The following is a 24,466-nucleotide window of genomic DNA, read 5'->3' as shown; positions in this document are numbered from 1 at the left end:
CCTAACAGTATATGCCTTTCCGCCTCTGCCTCTCCTCCCCAAGGTACTCCTCAAGGTCAGACAAGAAAAGCCAAAAATGATACTGATTGCCCCAGACGGCCCCACCAGCACTGGTACCCAATCCTAAAGAGCTTGTCTCAATGCCCAGCTTGGACACTACCTCAAATTCCTCACTTACTGACACAACAAGACAGTCAGATACTGCACAGCCACCTCAGGACCTTAAACCTGGCAGCATGGCGGATAATGTAGCCATTCAAGACATACCTCTCTCTAAAGCAGTGATGGATGTTATTTTGGAGGCCAGGAGGCCTAGCACCAGAAAGCCTTATGCAGAAAAATGGAAGACATTTTGTGCTTGGAACCAGAAACAAGGTAATGACACGACTGTTCCAAATATTCCTCAGATTTTGCAATACTTAACTGAGATGCTGGATAAAGGCCTTTCCTTTTCGTCAATTAAAATTCATGCCTGTGCCATTTTGGCTCATTACAATACAGAGCCACCTATTTTTTTCTCATCCATTACTAAGGCAGTACCTCAGAGGGGCCAAAAACATAAGACCTCCAAGAGAGCAGCAATACCTGCATGGGACCTCAACTGTGTCTTGGAAAAACTAACACTGCCTCCGTTTGAGCCAGTCTCTGCAGCTGATATAAAATTCTTATCCTGGAAAACAGCTCTGCTCCTAGCAATAACCTCTGCTAGACAAGTCGCAGAGTTACAGGCACTCATGGCTGCGGAACCTTTTATCATTTTCCATCCTGACAGGGTTGCTCTAAGGACAAACCCTACATTTATGCTTAAGGTAGTGTCCAGTGTGGCCCTTAACCAAACAATTCATTTGCCTACCTTTTACCCAAACCCACAGAATAAGGGTGAGAGACTCCTGCATTCTTTGGACATTCACAGGCAGCTACGCTTCTACTTGGACAGAACCAAAGCTTTCAGAAAGACTGAACAACTTCTAGTGCCATATGCTGCAGGATCACAAGGAAAGCCCATCTCCAAACAGACTATTTCAAAGTGGATAGGCCACTGCATTCGTTTCTTCTATTCACAGCATGGCAAATCAGTGCCTAAGGGCATTAGGCCACATTCAACCAGAGCAACAGCCACTTCAGTAGCCTTCCTCAGAGGAGTACCAACCAAAGACATCTTAGAGGCTGCAACTTGGAGTTCAGTGCATACTTTTACAAAGCAGTATCACTTACCTCTCTACTCTAAATCCAGGGCAGGCTTTGCCACTGCATTTCTGCAGGACCAGATAGCCTCTCCTAATCCTATTTAGCACCAGCCTCCCAACCTTAGCTTTGGGATTCAACCCAATTGTAATGACTGCAACAGTGAAACACGACGAACATAGTACAGTTGTGTACCTACCATAAATGTAGATGTTCGAGTGTATTCACTGTTGCAGTCCAGGTAACCCTCCCACCCATCCCCCTTTTCCTTGCTGGGATTCATCTGTACTTCTCTATTCTATACAACCTATGTGGTGTATTTGCTTGTAGATGAAAGAAAAGTTGTTTTTTGTGTATGCATGCTTATTGGCATAATTTAGCCTACCATTTTAGGGGCACCTGACATCTCGGGCAAGAAAAACTGAAGAAAATGGCGTCGGCTGCATCTTTTATACCCCTGGTGCACTGACGTCAGGGAGGAGGCGGCAGGGAGGAGGTGACAGCAACTGACACCGGACCTAGACTTTGGAACTCAGGCCGACTGCGGGTAGCCTGCCAGCAGGATAACCCAATTGTAATGACTGCAACAGTGAATACACTCGAGCATCTACATTTATGGTAGGTACACAGCTGTACTTTTTGCTGTATCCCCTTCTAAAAATTAGCAATTTGGGGAGAAGAGTTGGCAGATTACTGTTAATAAGTACTGGCAATAATCAGTAGGCTTTTATTTTACTTGAGAGCAAGCAAATTCCATTTTGTACTCACAAGGTCCTAGTGCTACCCGTCTTGAACACCTATCACTTAAAAATCCATAGAGAAATCCACAGAGCCCAGTCCTCGGCTAACCATATTCTAAAAGAAGCACCTCTATACTGCTTTTGAAGGTTTTGCAGAAAGTCGAGGAATTATATTTCGTCATGAAGTAAGAAGCAGCATTTACATGGTTTTGAAGAACGGATGTTATTCAAGTGTTTGCAGACCAGTCGGGTTAGTGAAGGCTTAAGACTATAGATATCAAAGGTGATATTTATATCTCTCTTTTTTATGGTGCAGTGTGTTTTTGGACTTGTGAGGAGGAAACTACTGGATTCATAGCTTCCTATTACAACAAGTTTATAGTGACTTTTGGGACACTTGTGTTTTTATTACATTTAAGTGGGCCTTTTAGCTCACGGATGTAAGTGAGAAACCCTACTGAAAAATTGCGCAGCCGATGGTAGCAGCAGAGTTTATAGGCCTTGGAAGTGACCAGCCTTTTAATTTTTTTTTTTTTTTTTTTTTTTAACTATTTGGCTTCATAAAGGGTTAATAGCTTGGCGCGAACAGGAAATATGGACTATGTATACAATTTAAACTATGTAAGGCCTTTCTCGAAAGGGCCTTTTTACTCAGACCTCCATTAAAGCATTCTACTTCTCCATAGGATTTAACTGTCATGCTTCAGACCTTGACACAAGCTCTATTTGAACATTCAGCCAGAGCAGAACTCCAAATTTTATCCTGGAAAACCATTTTTTTCTGGTTGCTATAACCTCAGCTTGATGGGTGTCCGAACTCCAGGCTCTAACTTATAAGCCTCCTTACCTGTTTTTTTTCACAAAGGTGGGGTATCTTTGTGACCCAGTCCATCTTTTCTGCCTGAGGTAGCTTTTGAGTCCAGCATAAACCAGGTCATTAGTCTTATAGGTTCATAGTTAATCTACCAGATGTTCATTGTGTTTCACTGTTGCAGTCATTACACTCAGGTTATCCTGCTTGCAGGCTACCCGCAGTCGGCCTGAATTCCAAAGTCCTGGTCCAGTGTCTGTTGCTGTCACCTCTTCCCTGACGTCAATGCACCAGGGGTATAAAAGATGCAGCCGACACCATTTTCTTACGTCCTTCTTGCCGCGCAGTGCCTGAAGCAAAAGCAGTTTGCAAGTGCCAGTCAGCCGACTCCTGAGATTTCCGAAATTGAATTTCAGATCCGAAGTCTTCAATAAAGCTAAGTACCCCATTGGAGAAACTTTTTTTCTTGCTCCAGACCGATGTCAGAAAAAGTTAACAATTGTATTTCTTGTGGGAAGCAAATACCTCGTAAGGATTTTCATTCTTACTGTATTCCTTGCCTAGGCCCTGACCACGACATTGCTAGTTGTCGGTTTTGTGCTAGATTTAACCAACGCACTATTTAGCGTCGGTACGATTTTGCTTTTCATTACTGGCCGAAAGTTTACCTATATAATGCCGTCGGAACAACTGACGACCGGAGTTCATAAAAAGCGCAAGGAAAAAGAAAAGGACAGGCATCCGAGGTCCAAAATTGACGACGAAGCCTCTTCTAGGCCAGTCTCCGGTTCTCAGTGAGGCGCTTTCGCAGCCCCTGACACCCGCTACCTCAGAGCCACAGGCCGCCTCTGACTCCCACGTGGAGACAACTAGGCCTCTGGATACTCAAGTTATTGGGCGTTCGGAAACTAATCCCTCAGATGGGTCCGGAGCCGCTGAGCAGGCATCGGCTTCTGAGGGTGTTTTCAGACCTACACAGCTTTATATCAAGCCAGCTTCAGCATCCAAGACCAAAACAGTTTTAAAGACAAGGAAACAAGTACAGCATTCTCCAGGACAGACTTCCATGCCTTAGAAACAAATGCTCAAAATGGCCGAAGACCTAATTACTTTGATCAGGGGTTCCCATCCCCCTCCTGATAAGAGGCCTAGGCAAGACACTGAATAGGGTTCCTCTGATCAGGTTTCCATTTCCTCTGACTCCTCTTCAGAACAGGGATACTCTATTCCTCCCTATAAGGATTCTGATGCTGAAGAATCTATTCCTTCAGCTTCTCCTCCTGAGGATTACTCCTTTGGGGAAACCCTGCATACCATGAGGGAGCATTTCCACTGGGAGAGCCAAGATTACTCAGATTCTAAGAAAAGGCTCAGAGACTTTCTTTTACTTCCTCAGCACAGACCTCTTGCTATTCCACCTGTTCTAGACATTGTAGATGTATTTTCAGAGTCCGGCCTATCTCCCGACTCTTTACCTCCTGCACCTGTTAAGCCAGACAGATACTACAGGGTTCCAGATTCTCATAAATTTCTATATAAAAACCCTGCTTCTAACCCAGAAACTATTTCTCAGGGTCCCAAATGGGTCAAGGCCGCTACTGCAAAAAACCCTGTCCCCTCAGATAGAGATTCTAGGGCACTGGACAGATGGGGGAAAAAAGTTTACACCTCTGCTACATTGGCAATTTAAAGCTCTTACAGCCAGTTTCATATGCTTAAATATCAGCAATACTTAATGTCTCTGTTAAAACAGAAAATGTTGGCAAACTCTGAATGTTCTGAGAACAAGGAAATGCAGGATTTATTGCATGCAGCTGAACAAGTAGGAAAACATACTTTGCAATGTGGTTATGATTCACTGGAGGCCTCTTGCAGGGCCGCTGTAACTGGTTCTGTCATTAGAAGGCATGCTTGGTTAAAGGAGCAGACTTTGCCTGATCGTGTTAAAGCAAAATTATTGGATGCTCCATTACAGCTTGATACTTTGTTTGGTGTTAAGGCAGAAGAGGTGTTGAAGAAAATGGAGGATAAAGCTACATCTATGCAGACAGTAAATGATTTCTTACAGGTACAGCCACCCAGATTTAGCAGGAACTGGCCTGCTAAGAATTGGTCCTTTCCCGTGTCAGACAGGCCACAAAGAGGCAGACACAGATGCCCTAGAGGCAGACAACAGCCCCAGGGCTCATACAGGCCCAAACAATGGGGTGCTTCTACCTCCAAAAGCGGAGAAGACAAATCACAGCCATATAGAAAACAGTCCCAATGACTTCCATCTGCTAATGCCAAGCATTTATCTTTTGGCAGCACCCTTAGGAGGAAAGCTAGCACTTTTTTCACAAAATTGGCAAGTGATCACCAAGGAGAAATGGGTCTTAAATATAGTCTGTCAGGGCTACAGGTTCCACTTGCACACCCTTCCAAAGGCGAAAGGTATGCCAGATCTGCCACACAATCAATGGGCAGAGGCACAAAAACAAGTTTCTTCTCTCATGGACATGCGGGCTATTCAGCTAGTGCCACAACAAGAGCAGGGACAAGGATTTTACTCAAGACTTTTCTTAGTACCAAGAAAGGACAAAGCATGGAGACCAATTCTGGACCTGTCTGTTCTAAATACTTTCCCGGATGTTCCGAAATTCAAAATGTGGACTCTGCAGCAGCTTCTGCCCATGCTGGGCAAGAAGGCTTGGCTTGTAACTTTGGACCTCAAAGAGGCATACCTGCATGTCCCAATCAGACAATCTTGCAGAAGATACCTCAGATTCATAGCTGGCTCAATGCACTACCAATTCTCTGCACTGCCCTTTGGCTTATCTATTGTGCCCAGGGTCTTCACAAAATGCCTGGCACCAGTAATTGCATTTTGCAGACAAAGAGGAATTCAAATATATCCCTACTTGGACGATTGCCTTATTCAAGCAGAGACCAGACACATTCTACTAAAGCATCTGGCGTTTGTAAAAAGATTAGTAAGTTGCCTAGGGTACACAGTAAACGAAAATAAATCAAAACTAGTACCCTTTCAAGAGATAATATTCCTGGGTGCAAGCTTAAATACAGCTGCCCAGATAGCTTATTTCACGCCAGACAAACAAAGGCAACTGACTTCTTACTTCTAAAGCATGGTAACAAAGACCCAGTTATCTTCAAGAAAAGCTCTGCAGGCTCTGGGCTTCATGGCATCCTGCATTTTGCTAATTCCATATGCAAGACTGCATATGAGGAAACTACAATGGTATCTAAAAATTGTTTGGACTCAACATTGCCACAGCCTAGAAACATTAATTACTCTTATTCCCTGCCTGCAACAGGAGTTTCGATGGTGGGCACAGGCCTGTCACCACAACAAGGGACAGCCCTTCACTTCAGCCACAGCCAGGCAGACACTAACAATGGATGCATCAGATTATGCCTGGGGAGCTCACTTGACAGGAAAATGTATTCAGGGCACATGGCCCACAAACCAAATGCATCTTCATATCAATCAAAAAAAGTTGCTAGCTGTACAGAATGCCCTGACAGCCTTCAAGGACCTACTTCATCCAGGACAACTGCGGACAAAGACGGACAATACTACAGTCACGTGGTACATAAACAAGCAAGGAGGCACATATTCCTTCCTACCTCTGCAGAAAAGCCATGACTTTGTAGAACACAGCATTGACGTATCAAGTACACCTGCAAGCACAATTCCTGCCAGGAAAGACAAATACTTTGGCAGATGAACTAAGCAGAAACCTCATAGATCATCACGAGTGGAAACTAAATCCACAAATCTTCAGCATGATAACAGGGAAATGGGGATGCCCAGACATAGATCTATTTGCCTACCCTCACAACTGCCAGCTACAGAGATTCTGCACGTGGACTTATCACAAACAAGCATGGAAAGTGGACGCCCTTTCATTCAGCTGGAAAGCCCTTACAGTATATGCCTTCCCTCCTCTGCCTCTCCTCCCCAAGGTACTCCTAAAGGTCAGACGAGAAGCCAAAAATGATCCTGATTGCCCCAGACTGGCCACGCCAGCACTGGTACCCAATCCTAAAGAGTTTGTCTCAAGGCCCAGCCTGGACATTACCTCAAATTCCTCATTTGCTGACCCAACAAAACAATCGGATACTACACGGCCAACTCAGAACCCTAAATCTGGCTGCATGGCGTATAATGTGACAATTCAGAACACACCTCTCTCTAAAGCAGTTATGGATGTTATTTTGGAGGCCAGGAGGCCCAGCACCAGAAAATCTTATGCAGAAAAATGGAAGAGATTCTGTGCTTGGAACCAGGCACAAGGAATCGACACGTTTGTTCCAAACATTCCTCAGATTTTACAATACCTAACTGAGATGCTGGACAAAGGCCTATCCTTCTCATCGATTAAGATCCATGCCTGTGCCATTTCAGCTCATTACAATACAGACCCACCTATTTTTTCTCATCCACTGCTAAGGCAGTATCTCAGAGGGGCCAAAAAGTAAGACCTCCAAGTAGAGCTCCAGTACCTGCATGAGACCTCAGTTTTGTCTTGGAAGAACTCACACTGCCTCCTTTTGAGCCAGCCAGTACAGCTGAGATAAAATACTTATGGAAAACAGCTCTTCTCTTAGCAATAACTTCAGCAAGAAGAGTCTCAGAGTTGCAGGCACTAATGGCTGTGGAACCTTTTATTATTTTCCATCCGGACAGAGTTTCTCTAAGGACAAACACAACATTTATGCCTAAGGTAGTGTCCAGCGTGGCTCTTAACTAAACCATACATTTGCCGACCTTTTATCCAAACCTACCGAATAAGGGGGGAGAGACTTCTGCATTCTTTGGGCATACACAGACAGCTACGCTTTTACTTGGACAAAACTAAAACTTTCAGAAAGACTGAGCAACTCTAAGTGGCATAATGCTGCAGGATCGCAAGGAAAAGCTATTTCAAAGCAGACTATTTCAAATTGGATAGGCCACTGCATTCGTTTCTGTTATTCACAACATGGCAAATCAGTGCCTAAGGGCATTAGGCCACATTCTACCAGAGCAGCAGCCACTGCAGCAGCCTTCCTTAGAGGACTACCAACCAAGGATATTTTGGAGACTGCAACCTGAAATTCAGTGCACACTTTTACAAAGCACTACCACTTATCTCTTTACTCTAATTCCAGAGCAGGCTTTGCCACTGCAGTTCTGCAGGTCCTCATAGCCACTCCTTATTCTATCTAGGCCCAGCCACCCAACCTCAGCTTTGGGATTCAACCCAAGTGTAATGCCTGCAACAGTGAAACACGATGAACATAGTACAGTTGTGTACCTACCATAAATGTAGATGTTAGAGTGTATTCACTGTTGCAGTCCAGGTTACACTCCCTCCATCCCCCTTTCTTTGCTGGGACTTGGCTGTACTTCTCTATTCTATACAACCTATGTGGTGTATTTACTTGTAGATGAAGGTAATGTTTGTTACTGCATGCCTTTTTATGAGCAGAATTTTTAGCCTACCCTTTTGGGGGCACCTGACATCTGGGGCAAGAAAAACTGAAGAAAATGGTGTCGGCTGCATCTTTTATACCCCTGGCGCACTGACGTCAGGGAAGAGGCGACAGCAACCGATGCCGGACCAGGACTTTGGAATTCAGGCCGACTGTGGGTAGTCTTGCCAGCAGGATAACCCGAGTGTAATGACTGCAACAGTGAATACACTCGAACATCTACATTTATGGTAGGTACACAACTGTACTTTTTATTTCCTAACTCAGAAAATATGGGAGAGTGTATGCTCCATTTTGGATACGTGTAGACAACTTTACTTTTATCTCAGCCGAACCAAAACCTTCAGGAACGGTGACCAGCTATTTGTTTCATTTTCTTGTAACAGATTAGGCAAACCAGTATCCAGAGTTTCAACCATTTAGCCAGTGTATTTCCTTTGTTTATGGTAAATAAGGCTGATCTTTGCTCAAGCCTCCGAGAGCTCATTTCAGGAGGTCTGTTGAAGTTTCTTCAGCCTTTTGGTCAAGGACTTCCCCAGATGACATTTGTGAAGCTGCAACTTGGAATTATTCTCACACCTTTATTGCTCACTGCAAATTAGATTTGATTTCTAGGAACAGAGTGGCCTTTGGCTCTGCAGTTCTCTGGAATATCCTTCCATGAGGACCTCCAAAGGTTACAGTAGCTGGGGACTCTGTCTTGTGAGTTGAGGAATGAATGAAAAGGACATAAGATAAAAAAAAAAAAGTTATGTACTCCCCATAACATTCCTTGTGTGTTACCCATTATCATTCTTCCTCAACTTCCTGCTCACCTGCCCCCATCCTTTGCTTCTGCAAAGATCGAAGAGTTGTGCAGGAACAGCTGTTCCTTGTTTGACCTACAGCTTTTTTTTTTCTTTCTGCTTTTGTTAGTTTATATAATAGGTTGTCTCTTTATATCTAGGGACAGCATACTTGATTTGAGTTATGTTAGGTTGGTGGGGCATTATTGGTAAAGGGAGGAGCTCAAGCCTTGGATCCAGTCATCTGGTAAAAGTGGGTGAGTGAGATCCAAGTCTCTGATACAAAATTCATCAGATGAGGAACAATGACAATGAACACAGATGGAACATTATGGTGAGTCCAAAGCTTTTTTTTTAACCTTGTTAGATTTATTAATGCTAGCAGAAGTAACTTGTAAAAGTTAGAAACCACATTTTGGCAGTGGTTGTCTATTACAACACGAGAGGGGCCTCAACTGTAGTGGTTGAGGAGTGTGTTTGTAGATGGCAGAATATTACCGAAAACATGCTCAAGTAGTCTGCCAGTAGCACGGTTGTTGAGGTAGTGGACTTTTCTGTGTTTGTTTATAATCATCAACAATCTTTTCCTAATTTATGGCACATTTTGGTCTTCCATTTTCTTCCTCCGTCATTATAGGAAGACCATCTACCGTACAAGAGCCAGTGCATGTTTAAAGTCACTTGGATTTGTCTGAGTTGTAGATTGTATTACTTGTTTGGTGCAGCCATTTGCTCCTTCATTTCTTGGAAGTGTGCACTGCTGCAGCCAGAATCTTTTACCTTTGGATGTGTGGTGCTACTTTATAAGGATGAACATCTTAGATTCTGGCACACCTACACAGAATCGGATTGAATTTCCAGTTCCCATTGTGAAGTTTACCGTGAGAATGAATGAATGATGAAATAAACACAGCTTTAGTCTTATTGCAGGAGTTTGCCTGGATCATTCATTTTTTTTTCTCAGATTGAAATGGAGTGACTTGACACAGTTTCTTCCTCCACCATTTTCATTGGTTTTGGGCTTGGCGTCTTTTTTATATCCCTGCTGTCAGCTAGATATGTACATTAAACCATCCTGGATTGCGGGCTCTTCTAGGCTGTATTTTCACTAATTCTTCTCTTTAAATGTGTTCCGACTTTATCTAGTATGTTTTTAATTTTTACTACACAGAACCACTTACTCTCTAGATCATATTTCCTGTTCTAATGTTTCATATGTGTTCCTCCCTAACCCAATTCAAGTGCAACTTGGACAATTGGGTGGGAAACCAGAAATTCACCCCTTGTTTGGCACCTATGTCTCTAATGCAAACAGGTAACCTGTAACTGGTTCATCTCCCAGGCCCATGCTTACACTTACTAAGGGTATCAGAACTTGTCAGAGATTTGGGGATGCATAGCTAGGCTTAAAAAGCCCCTTGTGGTCGTCAGCCTAGTAAACACCTGTGAACCTATTTTCAGAATTGTGTAGGTTTCTGTTGATTTTCAAATGCATCAGTAGCTCTCAAAACATTAGTATATAGTTTGCTTTTTGTCTTTGCTTTAGACGTACAGTATTCCGTCACAGTAGAATCTAACTTTGCTTGAACCTTCTTACACATGTAACTTCATTTTTGTGCTTCTCATTTTATATTTTTGTGATATCAAAAATTGCTCTGATATATGACAATTTGTTCTCTTGCATGACGTCTAAACTGTTTGCTTACAGCATAAAGCTGCAGATGAAACTTCAACAAATGCATCTTCCATTTCCCTCATAAGTGAGGAAGAGGAGGAAGAATGTGAAGAGGAGTCTGAAGATGATGAATATGTGGTAACATCTGAGAGCGAATCTGAAGATGAAGTTATTGTAGTGAGCTCTGGTAAGATAGCAATAATTGTAGTACTTCAGGCACACTGTGATAAATGTAAATCTGTAGTGGCTGTTCATTGGATGCCAGGTCATCTTCAGAATTCACACAACAAGGTCATGCTTTGCAACATTAATGCCACTTCTTATGATAGTGGTTGCCGTAAAAACGGGAATCTTGATTGTGAAGGATGAAACAGTCATTCTTAAGTTGTGGTTATCATTTTAAAAATGTAGGTTATACTTGGATGCCCAACATTCTTTATGTACCTTTGAAAAGCTGCAGAAGCAAGTTTAACTATATTTGTATCTGTGTGCCTTTTGGTGTATATATTCGCATGTAATAGTATAAAATGTTGGCAGATGGGATCTAATGTTGAAAAGAGGTTATGCACTTGGGGAGAAGGGGACCCAATGAAGAATGTCCTGTCTTGTTTGGGTGATTCTAAGCAAAACAAAAGAGCAGAATGGGTTTTATAGGTAGTCAACTTTCATACTATATAGTATTAAAATGGTGAAGGATCACTAAAATTCAAGGAGTGAATTCCAGAGTTATTGAAGTCATCATCCACTGTAGGATTTGTTAATATTGCATCTGTAATACTTAATTTTGTGCTAGAGACTCCATAAAGGAATGGCAGGTGGGCTGGAAGGAATTGTGTAAAAGTATTATATGGGCTTGGTTCCTTTTGTTTTGGGGTACATGAAATGGGTGGGATTGGAAAGGAATTTTGTAGGAGGAATCATGGTGGTTGCTGGAAGGGGAGGACCATTGTTTTTACACTGGAGGAAATAATATATCGCATATGAGTGATGAGGCTTTGGGAAGTGTTTATTGAGGCACTGGTATAATGCAAGTTCTCAGAAGATTTCTGATATGCATAGGAAAAAAATTGGAATGGCAGAGATTCAGCTTTTATTTTTTGTTCTTAATTAGCTTTTAAACAAGTTATGTTAGATTAAGCTACTCCATTGAATGGGTTTGGATTTACAAAGATATTAACATGCCCTAAGGTTGTGTGACTTTGGAGTAGGATATGTTAAAGGGTTTCAGGAGACAAAACCCTCTGTATGTGGGATGTTGATGACTTCCCTCTACTTCATCTAGATTTGTCCTTTTGTACCTGTGAAAGTGGAATTTTACTGACATTCCCTTAAAAATGAATCTGAGACATATGTAGACTAAGGCGTGGGTTGCTTTATATATCAGCATTTTCTTTTTTAAAGTAGAGGTGGTGTGGTGAAGGAGCCTTTTACTGTTTCTGCCTTGCTTATGTTGTCCATTAATGGGACTCACAGAAACATCTTGTCACACATTCTCTCATGTTGTGACATTGTAAAATGTAGTGAGAGAACATTGAAGATTAGCATTGCCATCAAGTGCTTCATTTAGCCAGTGGTGGTCAGCAGCCTTTGCACACTCCTCCACATTGTAGAACAGCGTAGTAAGTAATGTCTACAGTTTTAATTGAACAGTGCATGTATCTTGTTAAGAGGGAAACATTTTTGGTTTCAGGCCGCATTAGTAGAGATGGTAGAGGAACTCAGCGGTGCAGTATAGGAATGTCATACAAGTATTATTTGAGCAAACTAAAGTGATGATGATGAAGAGAGAGATTTTCAGCAAGGGCATGCTTTGGACTGAGAACAGATAAGAGAGGCAGTGGTAAGCAGAAAAATGGGATTATGAGCAGTACCCTCCCTTATCAAAAGGTCGGTACTGACAATGCAGCCATCGTCTATCCTACCCCTTCCCGGATCTCTTCTACATATGCTAGGAGAGAGCATCTCCCATTTCTGATTACTATGTTCTAATAAAGATAAGTTAGATTCTTGAGCTACGGAGTAGAATTCAGTGCCTATAATTTTTCCTTTGCATTTCTGTCACCACATCAGAAGTTGAGGTTGCAAAACCTCCACTTCTGACATGCTAAGGTTCGTCATCTACATCATCTTTAAACCAAGTAGGACCGATGCTAAAGGACTTGTGCATCTAATGCTTTCCCAGGCTGTGTGTAACTTCCACAATGTTGCTGACTTGGCATCAGTTTTCTGGATCTGTCATTCAGTGAGCTTTCCCAGCAAGGGAATCAGTACCTGTCTATTTTACTGATTTATTTATTTGCTTATTTATTTTTATCTTTTTAAGAAGGAAAGTATTTAGAGTTGTTCTCTCGTGTATTATTGCTGGGAAATCATTTATTGTTTTCTTTGCTTTTAAGGTCATATCATACATTTTGTGAAAAGTTGATTTTGCTTTATGTATCACTTGGTTTTTTCATACAGTCCTGTTCTTTCCTGTAAAAAAAGAAAAAAAAAAGTAATGTACACTTTATGGGTTTATTTGGCAGCTACTGCATGTGTTTTTTTCTTGCAGAATTTGTCATTTGGTTACTTTTCTACTCCCGATCACTTGTTGTTCAAGTGTTTTTGCATTTTCATCATTTATTTTTGAAGTGTATGTATGTTTGGTTTTAGCATGGAGAGCAGATTCTCTTGCATCCAAAGACAGGAATTTGCATTTTGTTCGTCTAGGCCCAGACTGTTTAAAGCAAGATTTTGATATCTGTAATGCCTCTGATAAGCGTATACACTGGTTTATAGAAGAGGTTAATCTTGAAAGATCTATAGCCCAGGGAAGATTTGACTCCAGTAGAGGCTTCTACCTCCCAGGTATCTAGGGGTAGAGTTTTTTTGACTCTTCCAAAACAAAGGAAAAAGAAGAGCAAGGGTAGGGAGAACACACTAATAAAAGGAAGGACTGAGACAAAATTTTCTCCTTTAGAGACGTTTCTCTTATTGCTCCAAAGAAGCAGTAACTAGATGGTGATAATGCCCCTGATGTTCATCGTGTTTCACTGTTGCAGCCTTACAAAATGGGTTATCCGGCTCCTGGTAGCCTTCAGTCGGCCAGAATACCAAAATCCTTGGTATATGACGTCGGCTGCCTTCGGTTTAAGCCTGACATCAGTACGTCAGGTACAAAGGAAGGCAGCCAACACCATTTCTTCAGTCTTTCTTGCCATGGAGCCCGAAGCAGAAGCTTTTTGCACAAGTGCCAATCGGCCGAGTGCCTTCTTTTTGTATTACCACTGCTTAGTTGAAGACATCTTCAGATAAGTAACCCGTTGGGGACCCTCTTTTCTTGCTTTAACGAATGTCAGAGGAAGTTAATAACTGTCTTACCTGCGGAAAACAGATTCCACACCGTGATTTTCAATCCTGTTGTATCACTTGTTTGGGCCTTGAGCATGACGTCTCTAATTGTGTTCTCTGTGCTTCTTTCAACCATCGTACCATTCGCCATAGAGCTAGGATTTTGTTCAAGCATTTCGGTGTTTGGCCTAAGTTCGTCGGTATGGCGACTTCTGGTCTCCCGACTTCAGATGTGCCTAAGAAGTGCAACGATAAGGACCGCGACAGGCTTGGGGTCAAATTAGCCAATGACATCCCTGTTAAGTTGGTTGTCAGCCCAGCGGTAGTTGGTGAGGTGCTTTGATTTCCCCTGTAGTCCGCGTATGTTCAGCGACAGGCGTCTGCGGAGATCTTTTTTGAGTCCTCCATTCCGCAGTCTTCCACTTTGTCTTGGGAGCCTTTGCCAGTCGCCACCTCTGATGGATCTGGAGCCGCTAAGCACCGGCTTCTGAGGCCTCTCTTCTCCGCCCGGAGACCAGATCCAGACCGATGACCTTGGCTCGGACTACTGCAGTGGTTAGGTTTCCTGAGTCCCTCCGGCTTTCTAGCAGGCCTTCCAGCCGAAAATCTACTCTAAAGCAGGCACCGGCCTCCCCTCAAATGCCTCAATCTCATATGATTAAGATGGCTAGTGATCTCTTGACCCTTATCAGAGGCTCTCAGCCACCTCCTTCTAAGAGAGTTAGGGAATTGTCCCCAGACATTTTGTCTGCGTCAGACTCTGAGGTTTCCAGCACTTCTGCTGATGAAGAGGGAAACTCTCCACTTTTTTCTGGTTTTGAGGACTCTGATGCAGAAGACTGCATACCTTCTGCCTCACCTCCAGAAGAATTCTCTTTTGGAGGTACTCTGAATACTCTTAGGGAGCATTTCAAATGGGAAAGTCAGGACTACTCTGCCTAAGAAACGGTTTAGGGAATGCTTGCATTTGCTACAGCATAAGCCTTTGGCTGTACCTCCGGTTTTGTAAGTCGTTGATGATGTTTTCATGAAGAATGCTTTGACTCCTAATTCTGTTCCTCCTGCTCCCAGAAAGCCTGACATGTATTATAGAGTTAATTCTCATCACTTCCTTTTCAAGAATCCCACTGTGGATACAGCGATTTTTTCCTCAGGGCCCTAAAGGTGTTAAAGCCACGGTTGCTAAAAATCCTGTTACTTCTGACAGGGAATCTAGGGCCTTGGATAGATTGGGTAAAAAGGTTTATACTTCTTCCACCCTGGCTATATTAGGTTTGTTAATTGTCTTTTTCATATGCTTAAGTATCAGCAGCATACTTTGGAGGCCATTAAAGCTAAAATTGCTGGTGTTCCTTCCCAGATGGAGAGTAAGGACATGCAGGCTTTATTGACTTTCGCCACTCTTGTCACTAAACATGCTCTACATTGTGGTTTTTGACTTTTTGGAGGCTTCTTGCAGGGCAGCAGCCACGGGTTCTGTTATTAGAAGACATGCTTGGCTCAGGGAACAGCCTCTTTCTGAACCTTTCAAATCTAAATTCCTGGATGTACCTTTGCACAAGGACAATCTTTTTAGTAGCAAAGCTGAAGAGGTGTTGAAAAAGTTGGAGGACATGGCCAAATCTATGCAAACTGTTAAGGATTTTCTGCAAGTTCAGCCTGCTCATTTTAGTAGTCATTACCCTTCTAAGAATTGGACTTTTCCTCACCCTAGTAAACAGGGTCGCACCAGGCCTAGGGGTTACAGGTCTTCTAGGGGACAGACATCCACCCCTCAAAAGGCTAAGAACTGGCAGTCTTCCTCTTCAGAATCGGGGAGTTCTAAGCAAACTTCCCAAAGCAAGCATTCCCAATGACTCTATCCTTCCTCTGTGGATCCAGGGTTTCCTTTGGGGGGAAGGTTAGCCATTTTTGCAGATGTCTGGTACACCATCACAGATGACAAATGGGTGCTCAAAATAGTATCCCAAGGCTACAAGTTCTCCTTTCACACCTTCCCGGTTCATCAAGGATACCCAGATATGCCCCCTCTTCAAAGGGCAGAAGCAGAAAAACAAGTTTCTTCTTTGCTAAACCTGGGAGCAATAGAGCCAGTTCCTACACTACAGATAGGCCAGGGTTTCTACTCAAGACTTTTCCTGGTTCGCAAAAAAGGGGGTATCTGGCACCCTATTCTGGGTTTGTCAATTCTAAACACCTTTCTGGTGATTCCCAAGTTCAGAATACTCACTCTTCATCAGTTGCTGCCAATGCTGGCCAAGGATTCCTGGCTGGTGACTTTGGATCTCAAAGAAGCTCATCTGCACATCCCAATAACGGAAAGCTGCAGGCAGTTCCTCCACTTCAGGGCAGGGAACAGGCACTTCCAGTTCTCTGCATTGCCCTTTGGCTTATGTACTGCTCCCAGAGTTTTTACAAAATGCCTGTCTCCAGTCATTCCTTTTTGCAGACAAAGAAACATTCAAATTTACCCTTACTTGGACGATTGTCTTATTCAGGCAAACTCTCCAGAGCAATTTCTAAAGGATTTGGACTTTGTAAAGAACCTTCTCACCTCTTTGGGCTACACTATCAACGAAAAGAAGTCAAAATCGGTACCCACCAGGGCGATTGCATTCCTGGGAACGAGTCGAACACAGCCACCCAGTTGGTATCCCTCCCGCAAGAGAAACAAATGGATCTTTCGAATTACTTCAGGAATTTGGCAAGCATGACTCAGCTGTCTGCAAGGCAATTCCTGAAATCCCTGGGATTCATGGCTTCATGTGTTCTGATGATTCCATATGCAAGACTGCATATGAGGAAAATTCAATGATTCCTCAAAAACCTTTGTTGTCAACACACTCAGGATTTAGACTTGATTCTTCCTCTGATTCCCTGCCTGCAGATGGAGTTTCTTTGGTGGGCGACGCCCTGTACACAGAACAAATGACTGCCTTTCTGTCCACCTCCTGCCAGCCAGTCTCTCACCACAGATGCCTCGGACTATGCTTGGGAGTTCATCTAGAGGGCAGATGCTTTCAGGGGACTTGGAACTTTCAACAGGTTCGTTTGCACATAAATCTGAAGGAATTGATGGCAGTCCAGCGGGCTTCGATGGCTTTCATCACGACAAAGCTTGGAAAGTGGATGCTCTGTCCTTCCCCTGGACACAACTTTCGATCTTTGCATTCCCGCTTCTGCTTCTTCTTCCCAGAGTGCTGTTAAACGTAAAGGACCGAAAACCAAGGGCCATCCTCATAGCTCCAGATTGGCCCAGGCAACATTGGTATCCACTACTTTGCAGTCTCTCCCAGTCTCAGCCTTGGCATCTTCCCCTGATACCAGATCTCTTGGTCCGGGGGGTGGGATTCTGCATCCTCATCTTCGGACTGTATTTGGCAGCCTGGCTGATAATTTAAACCTTTCCCAACAGGTGGTTGAGGTCTTTCGTGAAGCCAGGAGGCCTAGCACTAGGAATTCTTACGCAGATAAGTGGAAAAGATTCTCCTTTTGGATGCAGACTAGAGGGTAAGAACCTTCTCAACTTTGTCTTCCTCCTATTCTTGACTATTTGGAAGGCTTACTTAATGGTGGACTTTCCTTTTCTTCTGTCAAGATTCATGCTTCAGCTATTTCTGCTCATTGTTCCTTTGAGCAACCCATTTTCTTTCATCCCTTGTTGAAACAATTCCTTAGGGGAGCTAGCAATTTAAAGCCTCCCAGAAGGGTACTTACTCCTGCTTGGGATCTTAATTTTGTACTTAAGAAACTTACTCTGCCTCCTTTTGAACCAGCTGCCTCAGCAGATTTGAAGTTTCTCTTCTGGAAAGCTGCCTTTCTCTTGGAAATTACTTCAGCTAGAAGAGTTTCTGAGCTGCAGGCCTTAATGGCAGTGGATCATTTTATCATCTTGCATGTGGATTGGGTTTCTCTTAGAGCTAATCCCTCTTTTATGCCTAAAGTGGTTTCTAGCCTGATTCTTAACCAGTCTATACCCCTGCCTACCCTTTTTCCTAATACTCAGAATAAAGGAGAAAGGTTACTGCATTCCCTGAATGTGCATAGACAGCTTAGATTTTACCTGGACAGGACTAAACCTTTTTGAAAGACAGATCAGTTGTTGGTCAGTTTTGCTCCTGGAGCTCAGGGCAAAGTTATTTCAAAGCAGACCATTTCTAGGTGGATTGCTCATTGAATTCACTTTTGTTACTTACAGCATGGCAAGGTTCCTCCACAAAGTATTAGGACCCATTCTACTAGAGCAGCTTCTACCTCAGCAGCTTTTTCAAGAGTTGTACCTACTAGGGACATCCTGGAAGCAGCTACCTGGACGTCTGTCCGCACTTTCACTAAACATAACAATTTACCCTTGTTTTCTAAGTCCAGGGCTGATTTTGCCACTGCAGTGTTGCAGGGCATCCTTACCAACCCTTAAACAGTGGGTGTTCCTCCTTTTTTTTTTTTTTCCTGGGCTTTTGAAATCAACCTATGTTGTAAGACTGCTACAGTGAAACACGATGAACATAGTACAGTTGTGTACACTTACCATAAATGTAGATGTTCGACTGTATTCACTGTTGCAGTCCTGGTTTACCCGCCTTCCATCCCACCATTTTTCCTAGGGCACAGACTAGATTTTTATTTTCCTGGTCTAACCTTTTTTTGGGGGGCTCCTGACAGTTAAGGCAAGAAAAACTGAGGAAATGGCGTCGGCTGTCTTCCATTTTACCTGACGTCAGGCTTAAACCGAAGGCAGCCGATGTCGTATACTAAGGACTTTGGTATTCTGGCCGACTGAGGTTTACCGGGAGCCGGATAACCCATTTTGTAAGGACTGCAACAGTGAATACACTCTAACATCTACATTTATGGTAAGTGTACACAACTGTACTTTCCTGTAGTGTCTCTAAGCTGTTGAGTGTAGTGCACCACTCTCGAGTGTTGCCTACCCTCCATTTGTCTTGGTGGGTGGCCGTCACATGAGGCAGATGGCTTCTGGTAATCATATGCAGGGCTTACAGCTCCATAAATTCTGATGTCCTTCTCTTCTGCTGTTGCAGTATTCTTTACATGAAGGAGATTGTCTGTCAAGCGACCCAACGTCAGCCAGTCTACAAAACTCTTCAGTGCCTAGGGTGCATGGTATGTCGCACATAGTCTGCTATCAGACGTAGGCTGTAAATGTGACACATGCACGTACCATTCTCAGAAATTCTTTGCCACCAGACAGAATGCGCTTCCAGTACGTAAGTTCTGACTGCCAAAGAAACGTCTAAGTGCCCCACCGGGGAATCCTTTTCGTACTTTTGATAGAGTTCTGAGTTTAATATCATCCACGAAGGGCAAATGTGAATATGGATGTTAGATTCCACATACGGACAGCCATTAGCAGTGCCTATTTTGTCATGGGCCTTCCCACAACCTTAAGGCCTGCCCTGTCTGGCAGTCATTTGTCCCAAAAACCCTAAGGAGTAGGCTTAACTCACTTTCCTTGTATCTGGAAAATCAGTGTCTTAAATTCCTCGCTAAAAGGATGGAGGGTCCATTGACCTCAGAAGCAGAGTCGTTAGCAAAGTGTAAGGCCAAGAAACCTAGGCTGGAAGCCTCGGCTGCATCTCCAGTGCCTGTCTGTCCAGAGACTAATACCAGTCAGCAGATTTGCTCTAGGCCATCGTCTGAGCCACAGGCCGAACCCGTAACAAGTGTCGCCTTGGAACAGGATAGTAGCACATCCATGGAGGTACCGCAGGCATCCACTCTGGACGTTCAAGGGGAACCCCGACTCATTATTTCTGAAAGGCCACAAGGGATTCAGACCATCCTTGTTATGAGGAAGTGGATGCAGACATTATAGAATGCAGGCCTATGTCCGGCCCACCTTCTCTCCATAGAATGGACATGCCCAGTTAAAAGAAACCGAAAACTAAGCACGTTTCTCTGACCTACAAAAAGATTGGTAGACGTTTTCCCAAAGCATCTTCAGTGCCCTAATGTCTGTTATACCCCATCCAGGGGTTACTATCCTTACATCCCCACGGCCTGTTCCTTCATTAAAGAGGGTCAGGGAAGAATCATCATCTGAGGAGGACCTCTCTTCTGATGAGGAGTTCCCAGCTTACTATACCCAGCTACCCTCTCCACTAGACTGCTTTCCCTATGGAAGATTCTAATGGGACTGACTCCCATGTAGAAGAGATTTCCTTCTGCAACACTATGACTAGAATGCAAGAGCATTTCAAGTGGGAAACCACTGAAATGATGGATATTCAAAAATGTTATGATTTGTTGCAACTAGTCCCTCTCCTGTCCCCCCTATCCTTCTGACCTTCTTAGATCCCTATGCATCCTCAAGCAAGTCCCTCTGACTGTCAACCACTAGCACCTAAAAACAGACGGGTTTTATAAGGTGCTTGTATTTTGTAAGTATTTATTCAGAGCACCAGCAGCTGATCCATCAGTCATCATGGTGTTCTCTGACAAAAACCCTCTAGGCTTCTTCCCTCAGACAAGGACAGTAGACGTTTGGAAAGACTAGGTAAGAAAGTTTATATATCTGCCACTCTTGCATTTAGTGCTATGAACTACCAAAACCCATATGACTAAATATTCATTAGAATTCTTGTCTCAGTTGTCTAAAATAATTTCTGAATTACCTGAGTCTGAGAACAAAAACCTAGGTACATCACTGTTAGCTACCATCTCCCAGGTCACCAGACATTCCGTCAAATGTAGTTGCGATGCCGCAGAGGCTTCTGTTAGGGTAGCTGCATTTGGGTCTGTCCTAAGGAGGTTCACATGGCTTAGGCTGCAATCCTTACCAGAGGGTATCAAATCCAAATTGATGGATGCTTCCCTGGACAATGAAGCCTTGTTTGGCTCTGTGTCCGCTGAACTCTTCAAAACCTTGCAAGAGAGGAGCAAAGTGATGAAAGACCTAAAGCAGCTTCTGGTTTTTGCAATGCCTAAATTCCAGGGAAATTACCCTTCTAAACCAGACTTTGTCAGGAGGCAATCCAGAACTGCTCAACCCAAGTCCAAGAGAACAGGAAAGAGGCAACAGTCTTTTCATACTCCACAACAAACCCCACCTCCAAAGCATCCCTTTCCTGACAGGCCTGGGTCCATCTGACTTACCTGGGCCCCAACCCTGCTTCCCCTCTCCATTTGCCTATTCCTTTTAAGTCTGGTCTGGCAGCTATTACCCAAGACTCTTGGGTACTTTCCATAATAAAGAATGGATACTTCATGGTGTGGAAGTCTCAGCCACCATTCAGGGGTATCCCCCAACCACCTAAAGAACATCTACCTCTGTTGCACCATCCAGCATGTACCCGCCCATCAAAGAGGACAGGGATTCTATTCCAGGCTATTCATGGTCCCAAGGAAAGAAGGACCCTGGAAATCCATCTTAGACCTCTCCTCCTTAAACACCTACCTAAAGGTATCTTCTTTCAGGATGCTCACCTTACAAGTCTTGTTTCCCCTGATCCTATCTCAAGCCTTTATGGCCTCTGTAGACAGCTAGCAGTCAAGTTGCAGATACCACTTCAGGCAGTATACATTCCATCTAACTTGAATGTTTTGTAGGACACACTCAGCAGATCCAAAACACAACCCCACAAATGGATGCTTCATAGGGACGTGTTTCCTGGACATTGTCTACCAATGGGGTATTCCACAAGTTGATCTCTCTGCCTTCCCAATGAACAGACAACTTCCTCTGTTTTGTGCCAGACACCCCCACATCCTCTGGTCTGGAAGGTAAATGCCCTAAGCTTCTCTTGGAGAGGGGTGTTCCTTTATGCATTCCCTCCCACTGCCTCTTATCCTCCTCAAGTTTCAGCAGGACATACCAAAAATCTTGTAGGTGATTCCCTTTTGGCCAAGACGGTATTAGTTCCCCTTAACGCCTACATTTAGCCAAGGGCAATCATCACAAGTCACCCCACAGAATGGACCTACTCAGGCAACACAAGGGCACCCTCATTCATCCTCACTTGTCAACCCTACAAATTACACTGTGGGTGACAGGGCTCTGATTTCTTTTAGACACATTTTCTCAGAAGACGTGCTAAGTGTACTGCAGAAGGCCAGGAAACCCAACACAAGGAAATCTTATTTATCCAAATGGAAAAGATTTTCAATCTGCTGTCTCTCACATAACTTGGACCCACTAACAGTGGAGGTCCCTGCATTGCTATCCTATCTGTGTGAGTTGCTGGAGGCAGACTAACTTATTCTTCAGTGAAAGTACATTTGTCAGCCACCTCTGCCTATAACCTCCCTTGGCCTCTAGGTTTGAGGCCAAACAATTTCTGAAAGGCGCCCTCCACATGAGACCTCCCAGGAGACCAGTGCCTCCTCCCTGGGATCTTAACTTTGTTTTGGAAAAGCTGACCCTGGCCCCCCTTTGAGCCAGCAGCTTCTGCCTCTTTAAAATTCTGCTCCTGGAAATCTGTTTTGCTTCTGGCAATCACCTCGGCCAGAAGGCTTTCAGAATTACAAGCCCTTATGGCCTCCCCTCCATTCCTGGTCTTCCATAAGGACAGGGTTCCCTCCGCACCAACCTCTCCTTTATGCGCAAAATGGTTAACGAGCCACCATTAAACCAAGCAATCCACCTTCCCACCTCCACCCCCTAAAGCCTCAGCAGAAAGAGTCCTGCATACTGTAGATGTACGGAGGCAATTTAGGTTTTACCTGGATAAAATCAAGAATATCAGGAAAACTGACCAGTTCATCTCCTTCCACCCTAGAGCCCTAAGGCTCCTGGTCTCTAAACAAACTGTTTCTTCCTGGATCTCTAAAGCTGTCACTTTCTGTTATAAACACCATGGAAAGAGCCTCCCCTCCCCAGTGAGGGCTCATTCCACCAAAGCCATGGCTTCATCTGACACCTTTTTCAAAGGATTGGACACCTACTTCATTTTGGAGGCTACTACTTGGTCTTCAATTCATACTTTCACCAACCATTACAAACAGGACAACATTTCCAAATCCAGGGCAGGGTTCATTACAGTCATTCTCCATGTCTTCCTGGAAAGCTCCTCTGCCCCTACCTCCTCCTCCACTTCTGCTCATGAGCTTTTGCACTCTACCTCATGTAAAGAATACTGCAGCAGCAGAATAGAAGGATAGGTTGGGTAAAATCTTACCAAAACATTAGATGTCGTCCTCTCTTCTTTGTTACAGTATTCTATGCCACCGTCCTCCCCTCTCATTTGTTGTTTCTTGGATGTACCAATGCTACATTCCTATTTCTCAGGCGTTCTCCCTGGGGCACTCAGTACTGAGGATGGTGTTGTACGTACATCACTTTTCTTGCCTACGTCCAACAGCAGACTATTTGCGATGTACCACGCACCCTAGGCACTGAAGACTTTTGTGGACTGGCTGATGGGTCGCTTGGCAGGCAATCTCCCTCATGTAAAGAATTCTGCAACAGAGAAGGACATCTAACGTTATGGTAAGATTTTACATAACTTATCTTTCCACTCCTTTCCTGTGCTGCATATTCTTCTATTGTCCAGTGTCATAACCAGTTAAGAGTGGTGAGAAATTAGGTCTTTAAAATTTGATTAAAAAAATGCCATCAGATGGGCCTACCAGACCAGGGGATATTTGGATATTTACTTTAGGTCATTTTTTAGTTGCAAGGAAAACCAATTCAGGCCAATTTTATAACTCAAGTGGTTTGGAGTCCATCCCCAAGGAGGTGTTTTGATGGTCATGGTGCAGTCATTCTTTCCCCTGGTTATCAAAAAGAGACTGAATGTGCCCTTTGGGTCTTCAGGATGCCTTTTGCCACATAATGATTACAAAGACGGCAAGGTGGTTTCTTCACTGCTGAGTAGGAGCTGACCTTTACCATTTTCAGTTTCTTCCATCTGGTCACACCTTGTCCTCAAGGGTGTTTACTAATAGGAATAATACCAAACAAGTTCATAGGTGATTACTAGGCTAATAGCCCAAGGGGGTTAAGGTCTTTGCCTAGTATGCACAAGATACAAGGTTTGATTTGACTCAGGCCATTGCCTGTATGGAATTTGCATGTTCTCCGTACCTAGTGTGGCATTTCTCTCAACTACCTAGAAACACTCAACAGTTTTTTGTTTGTGTAATTTTTTTTTTTTTAATCTCAAACTCACCCAAAAGTGAAGTTGTGGGCAGCATCACAGATTCTAGATGGTGTTGTATAGGGGCAAAGCTTTATATACCAACCGCTTTGAGAGTCTGCTGTGGTGCATGATATCTTCAAGATAGGAGACCTTTGATCACAGACTACATGCTGTAGCAGGGCTAGCCACCCGATGGTATAAAATATGGTTCTAGGTGATTCGGTCGTGTTGACTGATGTCACCAAAATGGTATTTGCCAGTAGCGAATGGGTTGAGGAATCCATCTACAACAGAGACCCATGCTAATGGTGGAAGGAGTGTGTGTGCCAGCCATAAAGCCCAGCAGCCCAGGGTCAGTAATC

The 24,466-nt window shown here is 43.7% G+C and overlaps 1 protein-coding gene across 1 annotated transcript in view; it reads left to right on the top strand.

Moving 5' to 3' along the window:
* Window positions 1–24,466, top strand: part of LOC122800223 (protein NO VEIN-like) — a 1,589,974-nt gene that overhangs the window by 869,572 nt on the left and 695,936 nt on the right. The window contains exon 13 of the mRNA XM_044069716.1: window positions 10,708–10,861. Coding sequence (XP_043925651.1) covers window positions 10,708–10,861 — 154 coding nt within the window. The remainder of the gene's footprint in view (window positions 1–10,707; window positions 10,862–24,466) is intronic.

This window comes from Protopterus annectens, chromosome 4.part0 (assembly GCF_019279795.1).
Source record: "Protopterus annectens isolate FY-2018-M chromosome 4.part0, PAN1.0, whole genome shotgun sequence".
NCBI classification, from domain to species: Eukaryota; Metazoa; Chordata; order Ceratodontiformes; family Protopteridae; genus Protopterus; species Protopterus annectens.
Note: the sequence above shows the minus strand (reverse complement) of the source record. Positions and strands in the feature narration are given on the sequence as shown.